The 22,393-nt window shown below is 45.7% G+C and overlaps 1 protein-coding gene across 2 annotated transcripts in view; it reads right to left on the bottom strand.

Moving 5' to 3' along the window:
- The window catches only part of lekr1 (Leucine-, glutamate- and lysine-rich protein 1), a 310,901-nt gene that overhangs the window by 19,647 nt on the left and 268,861 nt on the right, over window positions 1-22,393 (bottom strand). For both annotated transcript variants that reach the window (XM_085990355.1, XM_085990356.1), the window contains exon 11: window positions 3,122-3,286. In XM_085990355.1, coding sequence (XP_085846481.1) covers window positions 3,122-3,286 — 165 coding nt within the window. The remainder of the gene's footprint in view (window positions 1-3,121; window positions 3,287-22,393) is intronic.

The following is a 22,393-nucleotide window of genomic DNA, read 5'->3' as shown; positions in this document are numbered from 1 at the left end:
ATCTCTGGGAGGTTATTTGTGTCCTCCTTTGTGAAGACAGAAGCAAAATATGTATTTAATTGGTCTGCCATTTCTTTGTTCCCCATTATAAATTCCCCTGATTCTGACTGCAAAGGACCTATGCTTGACTTCACCAATCTTTTTCTCTTCACATATCTATAAAAGCTTTTACAGTCAGTTTTTATGTTCCCTGAAAGCTTACTCTCATATTCTATTTTCCCTTTCTTAATTAATCCCTTTGTCCTCCTTTGTTGAATCCTAAACTGCTCCCAATCCTCAGGTTTACTGCTTTTTCTGGCCAATTTATATGTCCTCTCCTTGGATCTTATGCTGTCCCTAAGTTCCCTTGTTAGCCATGGTTGAGTCACCTTTTTTGTTTTATTTTTATGCCAAACTGGGATGAACAAATTCTGTAGTTCATCCATGCGGTCTTTGAATGTTTGCTATTGCCTATCCACCGTCAACCCTTTGAGTGACATTCCCCAATCAATCCTACCCAACTCGCGCCTCTGACCATCGTAGTTTCCTTTATTTAAATTTAGGACCCTAGTCTCTGAGTCAACTACTTCATTCTCCATCTTAAACCCGCTGTGAACGTGCCTCTATGTAAGTTTCCAAAGTGTCGGGTCTGCGATTTCAGAACAGACCCGACACCAAGTGGCGGATGAGGCATTAAAGATAGATAACTGCTTGTTGAGTGCTTGTTAACTATTATTTTGCCAGCCTTTTTCTATTCTCCCACATTTTGAACAGGGTTCCCATTGTTTGGAGATCATGTCAGGTAAGTAGTTCGGGTTCTCTATGTTTCCCCATTGCTGTGAATAGGTGACAACTGCAAAAGTGGTATGAAAGCTACCATTTCAAAGCTGGCCACTTTCCAATGTCAGAAGCTTGAGCCTTCAGGACTTGGAAGACACTTTTGAGCTGTATGCAGTTTGCAAGTATTTGAAGTAAACTCTCTAACTACTGTCACTTCCTTGGAGCAAGCTCTCTCACCATTGACAGATTGCTTCTGTCATCTCAACTTCAGCTGCCATCTATTCCAGCAACATCAGTGCCCTTGAAAAAATCTCACCTCAGTCCTCTGAATCCCTCCACGATCAGCCCCAACACCAACATCACCAGGCATACCAACCAGGCATACCAACATCACCAACCTTCTCCGCAATCACCTGATGCTGCACAGGACACAGGGCATCAGCACCCAACCACATTGCTGCCCGGGAGGCCAGCAATGGCATCACCATGGCCAGATTTACTTCACTTGATGCTGTACACCCTGGCTGCCACATGATGTGCCAGGTTAACATAACCCCACACCAGCACCATAAAGCATTCCTACAAAGACCAAGCCATTCCTTTCACACTCATCACCATTACGGGGGATACCGTTATGTCTCAACATTCATTGGAATCACTAAGACACTTCCAAAGGTGAGCACAGAACTGTACAATACAGCAAAGTGTTGAAAATAAAGATTTCAATGTTTGACAACACATTAACAGAAAATTTACATGAACATTGCATAAGACACCCAAGCGCCTATCCTTGTGTGTTGTTAGTTGGTATGGTTGGACTTGAATGAGGGTGAGATGGGGAAGTGATAATGTAGATAGAGAGGGATGGGTGGAGGTGCAAGCTAAGTTGGTGTGAGTAAGGATGTGCAGGAGTAGGGGAGGGAAGCAGAGTGATGGGGATGTGATGAGTGGGACAGCAGGATGAGGTTGAGTGTGGCTTTGCAGTAATGTTTTGTGATCTACTTAGATCATTGAAAGGTTTGTGCCACTGCAGCCAGGTCCTCCTGACCACATCCCTGCTTGTGCCCTCCTGTGCAATGTGCAACCAGGCTGCGTTGGTGTCCTGGGGAGGTCCCTTCCGCCCTTGGGAAGGGAAGAAAATCTCCCTGCGTGCTGTAACTCCCTCCATAAGCATATGGAGGGAGTCATTGGAGAGCCTGGGTGCAGCTGTGCACCTTTGTGCAGTGCTTGTCAGTGCTTGCAGCACCTCAATGCTGTAGAACACTGACAGCACAACTGTCAAAATGAATGTGGCCATGGTCCCTTTAAGGAAACCGGCTGATGACGCGATCAGACCCACTTCCTTTTAATTGGCTGTGAACCATGCAGGGTGGGCTTAACAAGCCCTATTAATGGAAAATCCTTTTGACAGAGCGGCTGCAGCAGGGAGTGGGCCCGGAACCCGCCAACCAGCACTTCCGCCACGAACCCGCCTCAGCTGGGAAAATCCAGCCCTCAGTTTCTCAAGAATCCAGAGTCAATCTGATGTAATTGCTAGATTACACTTTAAAAACCTTAACATCTTTACATCTGATTCATAGTCCAAAGCTCTTCAGAATGTATCTTATTTCCATTATTGCACTAGATGCGTTAAATGGCTCACAATGTTCCACTGCAAATGATTCCAAAAATATCACTGGGCTATTGTTCTGTGATAAATGTTTCAGATGTCATTGTTCATTCTCTGAATTTTGTTTTCTTTTAAATAAATGTTGTGATGTTCATAGAAAGCAAACCGATAAAAATGTAGTGTGATGGTGTCATCTCCATGAAATATGAAAAATAATTTATGGAGATATCAATATGTACAGCATAATTCTAATAACCAATGTAAACTCTCTTATGAGATTGTACACACTTCACAAGTTCTGGAAGATAAACAACTTTATGAGACTTACTAGGCATTTGTCCACAAATCTATTTCATAACATATGGCAGCAGGGTTTGGCTCAGGTTATTAATTATGATTTTATATTTGCAAACCAGAGGTAGTGACTCCATGATTTTTATGGATCAAGACTATTATGACAATCGGGGTGGTCTATAGATTTCATACAAAGATAGTTCCAAAATTACTTTGTCCAGAAATAAACCCTAATGACAAAGAAAATTGGAGGGAAAATAAAACATTTGCTGAAATTTTATTTTCAAAACAACCCATATGAATAATAAGACTAGGACCATTATGGACTGTATTTTTTTTTGCATATATTGTATACTTAGGCTGCTTATATTCATTGATCTGTTATTTACATATACAAATGCGCACAGTTGTGAGATCATTGAATTTTAGAAGCCATTTTGATCAAGATCTATCAGAAACCTTTTCCTGTAGTGTCTTGTGATCTTCTTTGTATTTACTTATTAGTTCTTGCTGTTTTTGTCTCTCAATATCCATTTCAAACTTGGCTTCTTCCTTCATCCGTAGCACTAATTCCTTAAGCTCTGTGGAGTGATGAGCATGCTGCTTGGATAGCTCCACATCTATCTGGAGAAAAAGCAACGTGCAATGCTTACTGCTTAGCATCATGCCAATGTAAACTTCCCCTTACAAATACTAGTCACTGCATTTTTTGTGCTAACAATGTAACATTTACTCAACAGGGAGAAGTTAATTCAAATCAGCACGTACCCTCTTTTCATTCTTGAATTTTATTTTTATTACTGTTACACGAGCAGTCTTTAGCAATTTTTTTAACAAAGCATTATTATGGCTATAACTACATTTGTTTTAAATGAATGAAAGTATTAAGCTATTAGGTTTGTTAGTGTGTGTTAAATGATTTTAGAATAAAAATTTTACTTAGATACTCCAAGGTGACACACCTGTTGCTGAACTGCTTACAGGCAGTTTTGTTAGTTAGCATATTGGTTCCAAATAGCTACAGATTTTCAATAGCCCACCACTCAGAATGTAATTCAATAGAATAGCAGGGGTTAAAACACCCAGAAGAAAGGTCTTCACACTATGCACTGTAGCAAGACTCATTAACAAGGTTAGCTCTTAATGTGATGCGTTTCAGCTAGCGATTTTTTGCATCTTTATAATAAAATGTCTTGGCTCCGTCATGTATATAAAGTCTGTTGTCTACCTTGTAATTGTAGAGCCGTCAGTCAATTTTCTTCCTCACTGAGTAAGTGTTTTAAGTCACTATGTTTTTCGCCTTTCTAAATGGTTATTTTCTATTCACTAATCATATCATGCAAAACATTTCTCCAAAACTCAATTACCCCTTGGCCCTGGTCACAGTACACTAAAAATATTTTACTCAATCACATTCTACCAAAACAAATTCTATGCAATTACAATTCTGGTAACAAAAATCTCCAAAATACAGCTGGTGTGCTAGTTCCTCACGCAACCTATTATATACCTCCAAATTAAAATGTCATCATATAACAAACACCAGGCCTGACCTATGATGCAGTCCGATGCACAACCCTGAACAAGACTACAATTCCCATAACCACTGCAATTATGGTAAGGCTTGAACTATTCTTATGTTCCTGATTTGAGTGTTAACAACATCCAGGCCGCAGCTGCTTCAAACTCTGCAGCACATCTTTCTGCTTCAAGCAATGATCAAATCAAGTGGGCTCATCATTCAACCTGAGCTAAAACCTGAGACAGAACGCCTGCTTCCTCCTCCCCTCACAAAGATAGAGCTGGAGTGCTCAATAACTGCCAGCACTGCATCAGCAAATAGCCGGCTAGCCACAGGAATTGCTGCATACTCAGGGGTGCTTTTGGTTTCCTGTTTTCACTTTCAGGGACTGAAATGTAAAAACTAAGCCACTGAAGATTTGTGGGCGGGAGTGCAGCAGAAGGACCATGAATTATGCTGGGACTCAGATACACTGGGCTAGATTTTCAGTATAGACAGTTTTGGGGCGCTAACCTTAGCGCCCGCCCCAAAGTAGCGCCCCGTTGCCGGAAATTCAGTGGCTTCGCCCTAAGAGGTTGGTGGAGCGCTAAAAGAGGCGTTCCACTACTATCTTTAGGCGCTAACAGAGCGCAACACCCGAGCTCGGGCGCAGCGCACGGCAGACACTCTGGTGCCAGTGAGCTCTTAAAGGGGAAGGGTGCATGTGTTTTTTTCAAAGGCACAGTCTGGGGGGGAAAAGAGGATGATGATGATGATGATGATGATGATGATGAGGAGGAGGAGGAGGAGGAGGAGGAGGAGGAGGAGGAGGGTGGTGGTGGTGGTGGTGGTGGTGGCCGGAAACATAAATACACCGTTCACAACAACACACTGGAAACTTCCACACAACACATGCAGACTGCCGTTTATAGTGCAGGAGGAGTGCCCTTTAATTTGCGCTCCCCGGGGTGTGTTGCGTTCCATTTTACAAACGCTCTGGACGCCAGCCGCACAATGGGGCGGTCCGACTGAAGTTTGGATTCAGGGCGGCCAAAGGGCGTTGCACGAGGATGTGACGTCATTTTCTGCGTGCGCATCTGGGCGGCCGCTAAACTTTGCGCCGGCGCTAACGGGCAACTTAATTTGGGGCGGGGCGCAAACTGCGCTGCGCCCGGGCGCTACACGCATAGCGCCCGAAAATCACTTCTCTTAAGGCGCTAACTGCTGGCGCAAGCAACTGAAAATCTAGGCCACTGTGTCTTAAGCCATCCCCACATTTCTGAGGATCGTTTCGGGGTAGAGCCTCCAACCCCCCCAAACAAAGTGGATGGCATAGGATGGGACAGTATGCAGCATGTGCCCAGATTTCCAATATATACTCCTGGCGGGAATGGTCCCTGGCAAGAGTGTAATGTCGGAAAGTTATCCCTTAAAAGTAAAATGCTTACAGCAATTCAAAATATTTATAGAATTAAACAATTATTCATAATGCACTCTATCTGTTTTAGTTTACTTCTTCTTCTCCCTAGGTTCTGTGTTGAGTGTTATGATATCGCTGCAAGATGTTGAACACGTAGTTAAACAAAGCTACACCAGGAATGTGCATATTGCTATATATGTAGGGTACATAAAGAAAAACAGTACTTTGATTGGCTAGCCAGTAAACTAAAACATAAAACCTAAGTAGTAATTTTTGCCAATCACAGCAGCTGTCTACAGAATAAGATCTGAAATAATCAGACAATAATCACAAGACTGAGTTTTTAAACAGATTATTACGTGTGCAGGCACTTAGAAAAAGCATGCTGCCATCTCCTGATATCTGAACTATAACAGCTCATGTGGGGCAGATACACCAGCATAGACCTGTTAGGCCAAATGGCCTACTTCTGTGCTGTAAAATTCAATGTAATTCTAGCATCCTGAGGAATGGCTGCACCTGGAGCCTGCAGGTAGGGGAGAGTAGAGGGGACAGGGCACACAGCACGCTCCTGGAGCATGCTCCCTGCAGAATGAGAGTGCAGCTCCTTAGCATCACCTTCAAATACAAACCTTTAATGAAATACCCAGATATTCCTCAAACTGTGTGTAAAAGAAATCAGTTTATAATAATTTAGTCAATTTAATCTATTTATTAGTCAACTCTGTATGTATTAAGATGCAAAAGAAATCATTTTTTGATATACAACAATAATTTAATCACAAATGAGATATTTATTTAAATCAATGTGTGAACTGGTTGTGAAAGTAAAAGTAGAATGTGTGAAAGGAGACAGAGTGAAAAAGTTATACTGAGGAGTAGGGTACGGGGATATATATTCCAGTTAATGTAAATATTTATAATGATATATTCTGTATGTTTTTCATGTTCAACTATTCTGTTTCTAATTATTGTATAATGGTGAGACACACAGATTTATTTATTTGTGTATGCAACACTCCTTTATTTATGCAATTACAGTATGTTAAACCTACACATTGGGTCAGATTTTCCTGCTCCTGTGCCTTGGCATTTTGGATTTTCCTGCGTGCAGCAAATACAAGAAAATTGGGTGGGGAGTAGTGTGCCTCAGTAAGGCAGCCGGTCCAATTGTTCATCCATTTTAAGTAACCGATGGACAATCGAACGGGCTCCATTAGTGATATATGGTCCACTCTGCATGATTTTCCCATATTGACTGTGCCCAGGCAATCCAATAGCTCAGATGAAAGAACAGGAAAATCTGCCCCAGATATTATTTGTTTACATAATTGCAGCTTGAGGGCACAAATTTATTTCTTCTTTAAACTACATTGGTGAGGAGCCTTCTATACACTCGATTAAAAAAAAAGATGATCTATGAGTAATACCACATGATTCACTAGTGCCTTAAGACCTTTGTGAACTATTAAATAAAAAAATGTCTGGGTCAGAATGACATTTTATTATATGGCATGAAAGATAATCTCCGTGCTGACAGGCCATGCTCTTTCACACATGTGAAATTAAAAACAACAATATTACGCAGGCAGAACAAAAAAGTCCATCCAATTGTGATGCAAATGTTTGGGATGCATTAAGATTCAGACGTCTTAAAAGTAGTCAATATATCCCTCTAGTTAAAGCACTTGTCTGGTGAAGTGAAAGGGAAGAGTTATTATTTTTTTACATCTGACATAGAAACATAGAAGATAGGAGCAGGAGTAGGCCATTCGGCCCCTCGAGCCTGTTCCGCCATTTAATGAGATCATGGCTGATCATCCTTTTTTTTTACTGATATATAGGCAACCCAGAGGCACAAACACTATCAAAGATCACCCATGATTACTTAACTGTTAATTCATATATTTCACAACATTAAATTTACTTTAGACTTGTAATGCATCTTGGTTGATCACTTTGCACATTAATTCAATATGCATCATTTATTATATTCATGTTAGTTTTCAGTGGCATTGGGGTTGAGATAGGGATGGAAGTGAGCGATATTGTGGCAGTGGAAATAAGTTGTCTTGGTGATGGATACGGTGGCTGAACCTCAGCAGGATGCTCAAGTTTTGCATGGTCTGGTTCAGCAACTGGCCAGGGAAAGGATGGAGTCAGTTGCAACAAAGTGCGTTTATGATGAAAGTCAAAAACGATGGCTCAATCCTGAATGTTCAATTACAAAATGTTTGACATACCCATGACTTCCTGTCAGATCGGCAGTCTGGCTGCACAAAGTTGGTTGTGGGGTCGAGGGGAGTGGTGGAGCGGTAGCTGATCTTCCAAACCAGCCTCCAATGGGCAATGGCGGATCACAGTGTTAATAAGGTAAAACTGCCTTCTACTTAGAGGAAAACAGAACTTTGTTCAATAGCTGAACATGTGTTGTTGCAGATCAGTGCAGCTGTAGCTGGTTTTGTGAATGAGCTGAAAGGGTACTTATTGTTGTAGTGTCCGTGTGTAGATAAAGACACTGAAGACAGGAGTTGGTTCATAGGTATTTACTAAGCAAGTCTGGGGGGGGGGGTTGCTAAAGGATATACACAATACACAGGCTTATATAGCCCAAGTGGCAATTACCGGCATTACGCACACCTGGGGCTCTTAAAGGCACATACACCATAATTGCTCTTAAAGGCACATACACCACAATTGTCACATGAAGTTTCTGTGTCTTTCTATAAAACACTGCTACAATAAAAAATTGCAAACATTTTTTCGAAGGCTGAAATAAAGTAAATTTGAAGTTCAACAGATGTTGTCAACTTAATGGACTGCAATGAAAATTCATTTGTTTTTAATCAATGTAGTTCTTAATTTTTCTCTTAAATCTTAATCTAAATTTTATATCCACACTTGTTATTTATTGTATTTGGTGGAAAATTCCACAAATTAGATATCAATTAAAAGGTTGGCGGAGAGGAGACAGCATGTATCAGGCACATTCTGAACATCACATTCAAAGTGATAACTGCCCTCTGCAAGTAAGTGTAGGACATTCATGTTTCAAAGGAGCTGAACATTTCATGACGGGGAGCTGAACATTTCATTATAATGCAAAGTACATTTAATAATGAATAGGATCAAGGCCAAGTTTTTGATTTCACGTGTGGTTCACTTCAGATTTCCTGACAAGGCAGGGGTCTTGCACGACTCGGACTCTTACATTTGCCAATGTAACATTTTCTGATGTTTTTCTTCTTCTTAGGCAGTCCCTCGGAACCGAGGATGACTTGCTTCCACATTAAAAATGAGTTCTCAGGCGACTGATGAGTCCAATGCGGGACCTACAGTCTCTGTCACAGGTGGGGCAGACGGTGGTTGAAGGGGCGGATGGGTGGGGTGCTTGGGTTGATGCGCGCTCCTTGCGCTTGGCTTCCGCTTGCTCCCGGCGAAGAGACTCAAGGGGCTTGATTTTCATTGAGCCGTAGAGGCGGGCTTGGAGGCGTGCGGGGGGATAAAATCGCAAAAACTGGCAGGCGGGCGGGCGGGACCCGGGCGGGACCCCCCCCCCCCCTCCCCGCCTGGCTCCCGACTCCGAGCAATTTTAACTCAGTCGTGTCTGATGGTCCCGACTCCGTCCCGCATACAACAGGCGGGACTGGTCATTAAGGCCCTTAACAACCACTAAATGGCCTCTATAATCCTATTTTGAAAGGCCCTTGCGAATTTAACCCTTTTCCCACATGAAACACGGCTGGTGGGAAACACGAATGTGAAACCTGGCGGGAGCACTATTGGATTGCTGACTATCAACTGCAGGTCAACCATTAAAGAGGAGAATTGATCAGCCATGATTTGCAGGTGGCAGGACTTAGTGGTCTCAGGTCTGGGGCAACTTTTAGAAGGCTTAACCACACCTGTGGAAGGTTGGAGCCTCACACCCATCTCCAGTGTGACCTCCTGGGAAACCCCTCTCCCCACCTTGACTAAGCGCTTCTTCAACTGAGGCATATTCCAGAAGCATAGCAAGCATTTAATTCCTTTCCTCCTGGACATCAGATTCGGATGCAAACCAGCCGTGGCAGCAGCAGAACCATGAGCAACAGCAGCACCAACAGCAGGAGCATCAACAGGAGCGGCAAGCTGCTAGTCACCCACCTGAAGATGCACAGACCAGAAGGCTCCAGCGCGTGACAACGCTGCTGCCCGGGATGCAAGGGACGCACTCATCCTGGCCAGATTTACTTAGCTTAGTCAAACAAACACTTTTGCCTCGCAGCTTCTTACCAGAGCACTGACAATGACCAAGAACCAGAGGATTCCTAGCACTCTGACCACCATACTGACAGTTGCAAGTATGCCTAAGCCCTCAATGTGGAAGTCCCACTAGCGAAATGACAGACGATACAACTGCACCATTTGCCATCAGAAATTTTATGTACATTACCGAAGTGATGGCATTTTTGCAGTAAACACAAAATTGCACCCAAGTGACTACCCTTGTGACCATTTGTGCAGAATTTTCCTCTTACGCGTGCTCCTACGTGGTGCCTCCCCTGTGGCTTCAGCAGATGTGGAGGCCCCTTCCTCACTTTGCTGCTGCTCCTGTCTCGACACCTTTGGCGGGCGTCCTCTGGGGTGGCGAGCCTGTGAGGGCTCGTCAACAGTCTGCTGCTCCTGCGGCTGTGCAGGGGTTGAGACGTCTATCTCACTTGGATGTGGACTCCGGTGGGGCTCTGACCAAGGGCTCTGCAGTGGCATGGAAGTGTGAGCGGTTGGAGAGGAGCCCCCACTTCCATGAGGGCTGCCACCAACCTCCCTCTCATGGGTCAGGTCCCTCTCAGCACCTGCAAGTGGCTGGAGAGCGCCTTGCTGTACATCAGGAGGGCCATGGGGACTCGTATCTGCAATGGCAATCCTACTCAGGAGGACTTCCATGAAGGTCTGGTTTCTCTGTTCAATAGATGCCCATTGCTCCTCAAGAGATGTCATTCTATTCTGAACAATGACCATGTTTTCCATACCCTGGCGATTAAACTCCTCCATGGCCGTAGCCATCCTCTCTTCTATGGTAGCCATCCTTTCCACGGAGGTTGCCATTCTTTCCGTGGTGATGCGTTCATGCGCCAATGACTCCACAAAGGCTCTGGTCATGGTCGCTATGGACTCCTCCATTCGCTCCACACTCGCAGCGACCCTAGAGACAAAACCTGCCAGAGACTCCTGCATTTGTTCCTGGAGTTCCATCACCGCTGATCTCATGGATGGACCCAGAGGCAGAGGGTTGACATGCTGCTGAGCCGAGCTGGCTGAGTCCTGCGTCCTCCGACTAGGACTCTCCACTGCTGTCCCTGTCTCCACAATCTGCTGATGCTCACTTGGGCGCTGTGATACACCAGGTGACAACACTACTCTATGTCCCGAAGGTCCCACCGAGGTGTGAGTGTCTGCGCTGGTGCTGGGTGCGCAGATTTCTGGTGACGCTGCGCCCTCAGATGTTGCAGCTTCCCCTGAGGAGTCTAGCTGCTCAGCCTCTTCATCCTGGCTAGGGGGAACAGATGCTTGTGATGGTCCTGTGGGGGAGTAAAGGAAAGAGTCAGAGATGTGATGCCAAGGCTACATGCACATTGCTTTTTCCATATGCTCATTAGTCCATCTGTTAGAGCTTCACAATCAGTATCAGCGACTCATGCAATGTCAAAGAGAGAGATGGGAAACTTTTCTGTCACCAGCTTGCTGTGTTGCAGCCGTCTGTCTGTCCCCAACATGCGCATCATCCTCCAGTCCCACTATTTCGAGTGCAGCCTCCTCCCAGGGGGTCAGGTGGTCTATAGAGGCTGTCCCTCATCCTGTCCTTGCTCGCTCTCTTTTGTTGTGAGCTCTCTTTTCCTGCAATGAGGGAGACAAGTGGAGGTTGAGTGAGAATGAAGGAGTGAGTGTAGAGATTGCATAGCATACATACTTAGGAGACAAATATGGAGTGAGGTGGCAAAACCAAGGGCCCTCCCTGTTTGTTGTCAGTTGTTTTCATAGCATCAGAGTGATAGGGAGTGTGAGGGCTGCATAGTCGAATAGTTATGTGAATGTGAGCATAGAGAGAGAGGGAATGGGTAAGGGTGCATGGATGTCAGTGTCAAGTGGGATGTGGAGGAAGAGATTGCTAAAGCTGAGTGCTGGTGAGGAAAGGCAATAGGGGTCAGATTGAGGGTGATGGGAAATTCATACTCACTTTTCCAGTGCGCTGAAGGTCATGAAATCTTTTCCGGCACTGAATCCAGGTTCGCCGTGTGACTCCCAAGGAGTTGACCTCCTCAGCCACCAGCATCCGCACTGCCTTAGTGTGCTTGGGAGTATTATGTCCGTGTATAATTGAAACACGGACTGCAGGAGTTGATTATAACAAGTCTTTACTGAATGGAGACAACCTGGATACTGAAACTACAGAAGCCTGCTAGGGCCTTTTATACAGGGGTGGTCACTGCCGGTACTGCAGTCTGAGACCAGTTATTCCCTTAAAGGTACATACACAACAATTCCTCCCCTTTTAGATAAACAGTACATAACACTCATTTATCAACTAAATAATAACTAATTACAATTACAATTACGGTTGCTAGATACATTGGTTGAAGTTAAGCAATTATAAGTTCAGTCTTTGAGGAGGCTTCCTGGTTCTGTCTGGATAACGCCTCTTTGGGATATCAGGTTCTTCTGGCAAGGTTGCGTCGGGATCAATGTCGTTGTTTGGTTCGTCTGCTTCCAATATCACCAATTCTGCGGTAGATGCAATTGGTACTTCGGTTTCATCGCCAGGTGTATCAGATCGTGGTGTGGAGTTGACGTTTTCCAGTGACTCTAGAATCTGGTCAGCATGGTGTCTTACAATGCTCTCTCCAACGTCCACGGTATACATTAGAGGTCCTTGCCGTGTACAGATCGTTCCTGGCTGCCATTTCTCTGTGCGGTAGTCCCGGGCCAAAACTGGTTGACCTATCTTAAAACTCCCGGTCGGCCTTTCATTCATATTCTGAAACTGCCTGTTCTCCACATCTCTTCTGACATTTGGCTTAACCAAATCCAAGCGGCATCGTAGTCTTCGACTGAAGAACATCATGGCTGGAGTTTGGTTGGTAAGACTGTGATCGTTTTTTCTGTGGTGGTTGAGGACATTTTTATTACCTCTGGCCACTTTGAATGTGCATCCACCGCAATTAAAAACATCGATTCCATAAAGGGACCAGCAAAATCAATGTGCACCCTTTGCCATGGAGATGAGGGCCACTCCCATGGATGTAGAGGGGCTTGTGGTGGGGCGTTTTGGACCTTCTGGCATCCTGTACAGCTCTTGGTCATCTCTTCGATTTCTCTATCGATTCCCGGCCACCACACAAACGCTCTGGCTAAGTTCTTCATTTTTACCCCTCCCAGATGACCCTCATGAAGCTCATTGAGCACTCTATCCTTCAATTTGGGTGGAATTACTACTCTGGATCCACACATCAAGGTTCCTCTGCACACTGACAGCTGTTCTCTTCTCGGCGAGAATGCTGGCAGCAGTGGTTCGCCATGTGCTGGCCATCCCTTCACCTTTAAATCATAGACCCAGGAGAGTGTCGGGTCATTTCGTGTTTCCTTTTCTATGTTTGCATTCGTCACAGGGAGACATTCGACTATAGTCGAGTGGAATAACTCCACTGGATCCACTGCCAGTTCTTCTTCCACCGTCGGCAACGGTAGGCGCGACAATCCATCAGCATTCCCATGCTGTTTAGTTCCTTTGTACTCGATGTCATATTGGTGTGCCCCTAGGAAAAGGGACCACCTCTGTAGCCGTTGTGCCGTCATTATTGGTACGCCCTTCTGAGGGTTGAAAATGGAGACGAGAGGTTGATGATCAGTTAGTAGAGTAAATTTCTGACCGTGCAGGTAGTGATTGAACTTCCTAACCCCCCACACCAGGCTGAGGGCCTCTCTGTCAATCTGGGCGTAGTTACGCTCGGCTGAAGTTAACGAGCGTGACGCAAAAGCTATCGGCCTCTCTGAACCATCAAGGAATTTATGTGACAGTACCGCCCCAACACCGTAGGGAGACACATCACACGCCAGTCTTATCGATAGTGATGGGTTGTAGTGAGCCAATACTTCTCTTGAAGTGATTAGGTCCTTACTCTTCTGAAAGGCCCGCTTACATTCATCGCTCCATTTCCATGCTACTCCCGTTCGTAGTAGGGCGTTCAGTGGATGCAGAATTGTGGACAAATTCGGCAAAAACTTATGGTAGTAATTCACCAATCCGAGGAATGACCTCAGTTGCGACACATTTTCAGGCGCTGGAGCCTTAACTACCGCTTCAATTTTGTCAGGGGACTTATGTAACCCCTCTTCATCAATCACGTGGCCACAATACGATATCTGTTTCTTAAAAAACTCGCACTTAGGGCGATTGGCTCGTAGCCCATGTTCACGTAGTCTAGTGAGCACCTGCTCTAGGTTGGCAAGGTGTTCACTGTCATCTTCACCTGTCACTAGGATGTCGTCCAAGAAACACTGAGTCCCCGGAATCCCTTGCAGGACTTGTTCCATCGCTCTTTGCCATATCGCCGGAGTTGATGCTACTCCGAATACCAGTCGATTATAGTGGTAAAGACCTTTGTGAGTGTTTATCGTGAGATACTTCCTAGAGGATTCTTCAACCTCCATCTGCAAATATGCTTGTGCTAGGTCAATTTTTGTAAAACGCTTCCCTCCAGATAGTGAGGCGAAGATATCTTCTATCCTTGGAAGAGGATATTGTACTGTGTGAAGGACTGGGTTCACCGTCACCTTGAAGTCCCCACAGATGCGACCCTTCCTTGGCTCCTCAGACTTATTGTTTAACGTTTTCTTCATGACAGGAACGATGGGTGTTGCCCACTCGCTCCAGTCTACCTTAGATAACACGCCTGCCTTCTTCAGATTCTCCAGCTCTGCCTCGATGGCTGGGCGAATTGCATATGGTACCGGTCTTGCTTTGAAAAACTTGGGAATTGCATTCTCTTCTATTTTTATCGAGGCGGTTATGCCTTTAAGAGTGCCCAGTTCTTGTTGAAATACCTCTTTGGCGTCAGCTAAGATTGTTGACAATCGTCCAGGAGTGACGTCGTCATCCTTTTTACCAGCCACCGTCAGTGCCTGAATGGAGTGCCAGTCTAAACTTATCTTTCTGATCCATTCACGTCCCAATAACGGTGGTCCACCATCTTGCAGAATGCAGAGATACAATTTCCGTATTTTCTTGCCGTTGTATTCGACAGGCACCCTTATTTTTCCTCTGGGGTATACTTTTTGCCCCGTATACTTCCTCAAGACAATGGATGTCTCTCTCAAGGGTATGTGTGAGAATAGCCGCTTGTAGTCTCGTCGATTCATGACGGTTACAGCTGATCCTGTATCCAATTCCATTTTGACTTGGGACCCTGCTATCGTGAGGGTGACCCAAATGGTTCGGTGATCCTCTTTTGCGATTACGTTGTGAAGTTTGAGACAGCTTAGTCTCTTGTTCCCGGGTTCACTATCACTCATCTGGTCTTTGGAACTACTGTCCGTCATCTTTTGTACTTTCCTGTACGGTTCCTTAGTAGCCTTTTTGTTGTCGTTGGTCTTCTTCCCAGACCTGCAAACTCGTGCAATGTGTCCCATCTTTCCACATTGCCTGCATATTTTGTCCTTGGACCAGCAGTCCTTCTGGTCATGGTTTGTTCTGCCGCAGCGATAACATTTTGCAAATCCCCGTGTCATTTCGTGGGTGCCGTATTCCTGTGGCTTTTGTTGTATTTCCACAGCTCCCCTTGCTGCTGCTTCGTACGATACTGCCACGCTGAAAGCCTTATCTAGCATCAGCTCATTCTCTGAGAGTAACCTCTTCTGGGTTCCTTCACTCAGGAGTCCACAGACAAATTTGTCCCGTAAGGTATCTGCCAGTCCTGCTCCGAACTGGCAGTGCTTTGATAGCTTGCGTAGTTCCGTAAGGTAATCAGCATTGCTCTCATTTTTATGCTGATTTCTCCTGTGGAATTTAAATCTTTCTGCTCTCAGCAGCGGTGTAGGATTTAGGTGTTCCTGTAGGATAGCAACAATTTCGTTAAAACTCTTCGCCTTCGGTTTGGCTGGAGTAATCAGGTCCCGCAATAGGCCGTACGTTCTTGCGCCCATTAAATTTAGCAATACCGATGCCTTTTTCTCATCGGCTATTTCGTTTGCCTCGCAATATACCTCGACTCTTTCCACATACGTGGTCCGGTCTTCTATTGCATTATCGAAGGCAGTGATATCACCAGTCTTTGGCATCTTGAAAATCTAAGATGGTGCCTCCTGCGCTTTGCCTTCATCCCCGATGGATCAAAATGGCGCCTCCCGCGCTTTTCCTTCTTCCCCGCCAAGTTAAGATGGCGCCTCCCGCCGCTGCCGTTGCTGCCAACGCTGTTGCTGGTGATTATATTTATTTTACTATCCTGTAATGGCGACGCCCTATGGTCTTCGCGCCTCCCCGATCGCTGCTGCCAACGCCGCTGTGATAAAAATGATAACTTCTGGGAAGTTATGTCATCACTTCCTGTGAACTATGAACTATGAACTGTGTACATACCTCACTTCCTGTCATATGTCACTTCCTGTTGGACTGGTATAAATACTGGTCTGTTCAGTATTGTAAGAGGCTTCTACCAGAGGCATGGTAAAGACCTCTCTTGTGTATATAGTGTGTTTATAAGTTACTTAAAGCTTACTTTAAAGTTACTTGATGGTAAGTCTCCTTTTTCTTACATCAATTTAAGTAACTTAGTATTTACACTGACAAATACTAGACCTTCAGAGAAACTCGGAAGTTAGGGATCCAGGGAACCACCCATCATGGAGAAAATCCTTAGACCTATTCGTCTGGACTTGGACCCGAATACACCAGCAGCTGGCAGGGTATGGAAGCATTGGTATCGTACTTTTGAGAATTTTCTGGATGAATGTAAAGCGGATGCTCCTGCTAAATTGAAGATACTTGTCAATTATGTGACCCCAAAAGTGTTCGAATATGTTGATGAATGGGATAATTACGAAGAGGTGATTCGGGCACTTAAGAAACTGTATGCGAAGACCCCAAATGAGGTCTATGCTAGACATCTACTGGCCACAGCCCGACAAGGGCCAGGGGAATCAATTGACGAATTCCTGCAAGAACTTCGCAGGCTCAGCGTAGATTGTAACTTTCAGGCAGCCTCAGCTGAGCTGTACCGCCAAGAAATGATTCGTGATGCTTTCATCTGCGGGATTGCCTCTCCATTTATACGCCAGCGTCTACTAGAAAGTAAAACACTTGAGCTACAAAAAGCTTTTGACCTAGCTTGTTCACTGGATTTGGCAAAGAGAAATGCAGACCTCTATCAGCTGCCCAGATCTCGATCTGCTGCTGTAGCTGCAACCAGACAATTCAAGCGGTCTCAGGTGAACCCTATCATGGGGGAATCTAATTCTGATAATTCTGATGAAGAAGAGGAGGACGACCCCACTTTAGCAGCCTCTTGGCAATCTAGGAAGGAATGCTTCTTTTGTGGAGATGCTTTTCACCCTAGGAAAACCTGCCCTGCTCGCAATGCAATCTGCAGTTATTGCGGGAAAAAAGGACACTTTGCTAAAGTTTGCCTATCAAGGGCCTCTACGAGGGCCAATCCAGCTAAGGCCTACCGAACTGCCCCAATTAGGGCCTATCAAGATGCTCCAGCTAGGACCTATCAAGCTTCCTCTCGAGCTCTCTCCCGAAGAAGCACACCGAGAGTTTTAGCCACTCTCTGTGCAACGACACCAATTACAGCTGCTTGCCCACAGAACCTGTCTCATGCAGCCACAAAAATTTCAATTAAAGGGCATACCTTAGATGCCTTAATTGACTCAGGAAGTACTGATAGTTTCATTAAGGAACAGATTGTTGCGAAATTGAAACTACATGTCTTCCCATCGGACCAGGCAATTGCGATGGCCCAGTCATCACTTAATACCAGAATCTCCGGCTTTTGTGTTGTTGATATGACACTTCATGGTCGTATGTATCCCTCCACCCGACTTTCGGTGCTCAAGGACTTATGTAGTGATCTCCTCTTAGGGCTGGACTTCCAAAAACAGCATAAGAAACTCACCATTGAGTTTGGTGGATCCAAACCCGGACTTACTATTTCTAATATACCGTCTAAATTACCATTTTGTGCATTATCAGCAGCTTCACTTGATGAACCCTCATTATTTGCCAGTATTCCGCCTCAATGCAAACCGATAATAACGAAATCGCGGCGCTTTAATCAGGAAGACCAATCTTTTATTGCGGCTGAAATCTCTCGACTTCTAGCAGAGGATATCATTGAACCATGTTCGTCGCCCTGGCGGGCTCAAGTCGTCATTGTCAAGAACCCTCTAAAACCTCACAAACAGCGACTATGCATCGATTATTCGCAAACCATCAATCAATATACCGACTTGGACGCCTACCCATTGCCACGCATTGATGATATGGTTAATAAACTGGCCGAATACAAAGTGTTCTCAACTTACGATTTAAAAAGTGCCTATCATCAGTTACCCTTGAAGGTCTCAGATAAGCAGTACACAGCCTTTGAGGCTAATGGACGGCTGTACCAATTTCGTCGCCTCCCATTCGGGGTTACTGATGGAGTGGCTGTCTTTCAACGGGCAATGGATGGCCTGGTTAAGCAGGAAAACCTAAGGGACACTTTTCCCTATCTTGATAACATTACCATTGCAGGTCACGATCAACAGGAACACGACTCCAACCTCCAAAAATTTCGGGATGCCCTCCATCGCCGTAATTTGACCCTGAATGAATCCAAATCTGTTGAGTCGCAACCGACCATCAACATCCTTGGCTACTGCGTAGGCAATGGTATCATTAAGCCAGACCCAGAAAGACTTCGCCCGCTCCAAGAGCTCCCGTCACCTAAGAATCCGGCTTCTTTACGTCGGGCTCTCGGTCTGTTTGCATACTACGCTAAATGGATTCCTCATTTTTCGGACAAAATCCAACCCTTGCTGCATGCTAGATCATTTCCACTGGGAACAGTGGCTGTTGCAGCCTTTAACCTTCTCAAAAAACAGTTGGAGAAAGCGGCTCTTCACTCCACTGATGAGAATCTCCCTTTCGTGGTTGAATGTGATGCCTCGGAGGTGGCGATCTCGGCTACTCTGAATCAGGAAGGTCGTCCTGTAGCATTTATGTCCAGGACCTTACAAGGTGCCGAGCTACATTATCCTCCGGTTGAGAAAGAAGCCACAGCCATCATAGAGGCAGTACGGAAGTGGAACCATTTTCTAGCTCGCCAGCACTTTACATTGATCACGGACCAACGATCAGTCGCCTTCATGCTCGATAATCGAAAACGAACCAAAATTAAGAATAATAAAATACAACTTTGGAGGATGGAACTGGCCTCTTTTGGTTATACCATTCTCTATCGGCCTGGCAAGGAGAATGTGGCCCCGGACACCCTCACACGGGCATTCTGCTCCACTATGTCATCCTCCACTCTCATGGATGTCCACAATGGTTTGTGTCATCCTGGCGTTACGCGCATGCTACATTTCGTACGATCACGGAATCTCCCTTTTTCCACTGGAGATGTAAAGAAAATATGCTCAGAATGCCGGCTTTGTGCGGAATTAAAACCTCAGTTCTTCCGCCCCTCAGATGGTATACTCATACATGCAACCCAACCGATGCAACGACTTAGCATCGATTTTAAGGGCCCAGTGCCCTCTTCAACTCGGAACACATATTTGCTCACCATGATCGACGAATATTCACGTTTTCCGTTTGCCTTCCCCTGCTCCAATATGCTGGCGTCCACAGTAATCTGCTGCCTTGAGCAGGTATTTTCTCTCTGTGGCATGCCGGCTTATATTCACTCAGATCGGGGTCCATCCTTTATGTCAAGGGAACTCAAGGACTACCTCTCAGAACGGGGAATTGCTACAAGCAAAACAACACCATACCATCCCATCGGAAATGGGCAGGTAGAGAGGTATAACGGTATCATCTGGAATTCCGTACGTCTCGCTTTAAGATCTCGGGGCCTACCAGACCAGCAATGGGAAACAGTGCTTCCGGATGCATTGCACTCTATACGGTCCCTGCTTTCTACAGCCACAAATACTACACCTCATGAGCGGTTCTTTGGATTCCAGCGTCGCTCATCTCATGGGACATCACTCCCGTCATGGCTAACTACTCCTGGACCTGTATTACTCCGAAGATACGTTCGGACGTCTAAAAATGACCCTCTTGTAGACGAGGTCGAACTAACCGATGCCAACCCCACCTATGCAAACATACGATATTCCGACGGCCGAGAATCTACTGTATCATTACGGGATCTGGCTCCCTGCCCACCAGGACCTAGTGGGACATCGGGTGATGGCATTTCACCAGGAAACTCTTGGGACCTATCGAGTACCCCTCTCCAGGATCCTGATCGGACACCAACTAGCTTGGTGCCGGTAGAACCCCGTGCTCAAGGTTGCGACCCTCCCAGTACCGCGCATGAAAGTACTGATCTGCCACAGACCAGCTCTGCACCTCCCTCTGAACAGAGGCAGTCCGACTTTGAACCTATTGGGGCTCGTACTCAAAGCCATGATCTCCCCGACCCTTCACAGGGCAATCCAGGCCACACAGACTCTGACCAATGGCCAACCGCATGTAAGCGGACCAGCGACCCTCTACGACGGGAATCCAAACGGGTGCGACTCTTCCTTGTTCGGCGGCTGCGGACCAAAAGGAAGACCACAGCCTCCTAATCCTGCAGGAGGGAAGAATGTGATAAAAATGATAACTTCCGGGAAGTTATGTCATCACTTCCTGTGAACTGTGAACTATGAACTGTGTACATACCTCACTTCCTGTCATATGTCACTTCCTGTTGGACTGGTATAAATACTGGTCTGTTCAGTATTGTAAGAGGCTTCTACCAGAGGCATGGTAAAGACCTCTCTTGTGTATATAGTGTGTTTATAAGTTACTTAAAGCTTACTTTAAAGTTACTTGATGGTAAGTCTCCTTTTTCTTACATCAGCCGCTCTCCGCGGTATTTTTATTTTTCTATCGCGCTTCAATATTTGCTCCATTAATTGAAGAACCGTTCCCATCGTGGAGCGGACCCTCTGGGACACTTCCCTCCCTCTTCTTAGGTCCGAATGCTGCCCGGCTGCGAAGCACCGGCCGCGCCCTGTGTGCTCCACCCTCTCTCTCTCTCTTTGCTTCCCGACTCGCTGCCCGGCCCCGTTGCAGAGCCACCCGATCGAGCTCTAGCCCGCCGCAGCCCAGGAAGGATCAGTGCACTACCTGCCACCAGCCCGATTAGCTGGGAAACCACAGACTGGAGACCAAGCCTGGCTCTCGACAGTCTCTCGTGCACTTTTCAATTCGATGATTTGGAGGGAGGTTGCCCACGGTCGACGCCCATTTCTCGAGTTTCTTTGGATTATTTTATTTTTTTCCTTTCTTCTGGCTTCGACCTTCAATAACGTCGTCTGAGGTGCTGCCGAGTTGCAGGTAAGTTCGTTTCTTACTCGTCGCCAGTATTATGTCCGTGTATAATTGAGACACGGACTGCAGGAGTTGATTATAACAAGTCTTTACTGAATGGAGACAACCTGGAAACTGAAACTACAGAAGCCTGCTAGGGCCTTTTATACAGGGGTGGTCACTGCCGGTACTGCAGTCTGAGGCCAGTTATTCCCTTAAAGGTACATACACAACAGGGAGGCCTCTTCCTCCCCGAGGAAGGGAAGAGCACCTCCCTGTTTGCCCTAGCCCCATCCACCAATGCCTGCAGGGCCACCTCGTCGAAACGAGGAGCTGATCTGGCCCTCCCGCTTGTCATCTTTCCTGCAGGTCCCTCTGACACCAAATGGAGAAAGCTTGGAAGCCTGCAGAAGAAGCAAAGCTTGCTGTGGACCTTAAATGCAGCAGCAATGATGACGTCATCGGAGGCGACTTTCAGTCATGAAAAACCCATTTGCAAAGGCTTCCCACACACGTTGGAAATCAATTAGCCACTTAAGTTAAAATTGCATCAATCTCCCACATCCATTTAGATTTGTGTGGGAAACACGAAATTCGGATAACACGACACCATCCTGTACCTGAGTTAAAATCCTGCCCAAGGTATTCGGTGCCCTCCCGGATGCTTCTCCTCCACTTTGTGCGGTCTTGGGCCAGGGATTCCCAGATGTCGGTGGGGATGTTACACTTTTTCAAGGAGGCTTTGAGGGTGTCCTTGAAGCATTTCCTCTGCCCACCTGGGGCTCTCTTGCCGTGCCAGAGCTCCGAGTAGAGCGCTTGTTATTGAGCACCAGTGTGACCCATTCTCTGAAAATATTTTAACACCGACTTCTGCCTGTAAACATGAATCTTTTGGTGAAGGGTAGACCTACATGCTTGATGAGACCCTTCCAGGGCAGGTGTGGCATCAGACACAGATGTCCTTCGTGAAAATGTCTGCCAGTGAAAGTGACGTTTAGCATTCAGAATGAGAATTACACCAATCTGGAGTTGTGATTGTTTTTGAAATCAGAATTACCCAAGCTTTGACATGATTACTATCAACACAAGAATTCTCATACAGAAAAATCTCAGATGTTTTTCTTCAAAACAAAATAGAGTTTCAGAACAACAGAGATAACCTTGGGATAGTGTGATTTACTTTTAAAAAAGTCTTCCCACTGATGGTTTGCCAAGACCATTTATCCAGCATGTCAGATTCACTTGTTGACTTATACATGTTCTACT

Source organism: Somniosus microcephalus, chromosome 6 (genome assembly GCF_052327205.1).
Source record: "Somniosus microcephalus isolate GS21.2 chromosome 6, FLI_Smic_1.0, whole genome shotgun sequence".
In the NCBI taxonomy this organism is placed as follows: Eukaryota; Metazoa; Chordata; class Chondrichthyes; order Squaliformes; family Somniosidae; genus Somniosus; species Somniosus microcephalus.
This window is presented reverse-complemented; position numbering and strand designations above follow the sequence as displayed.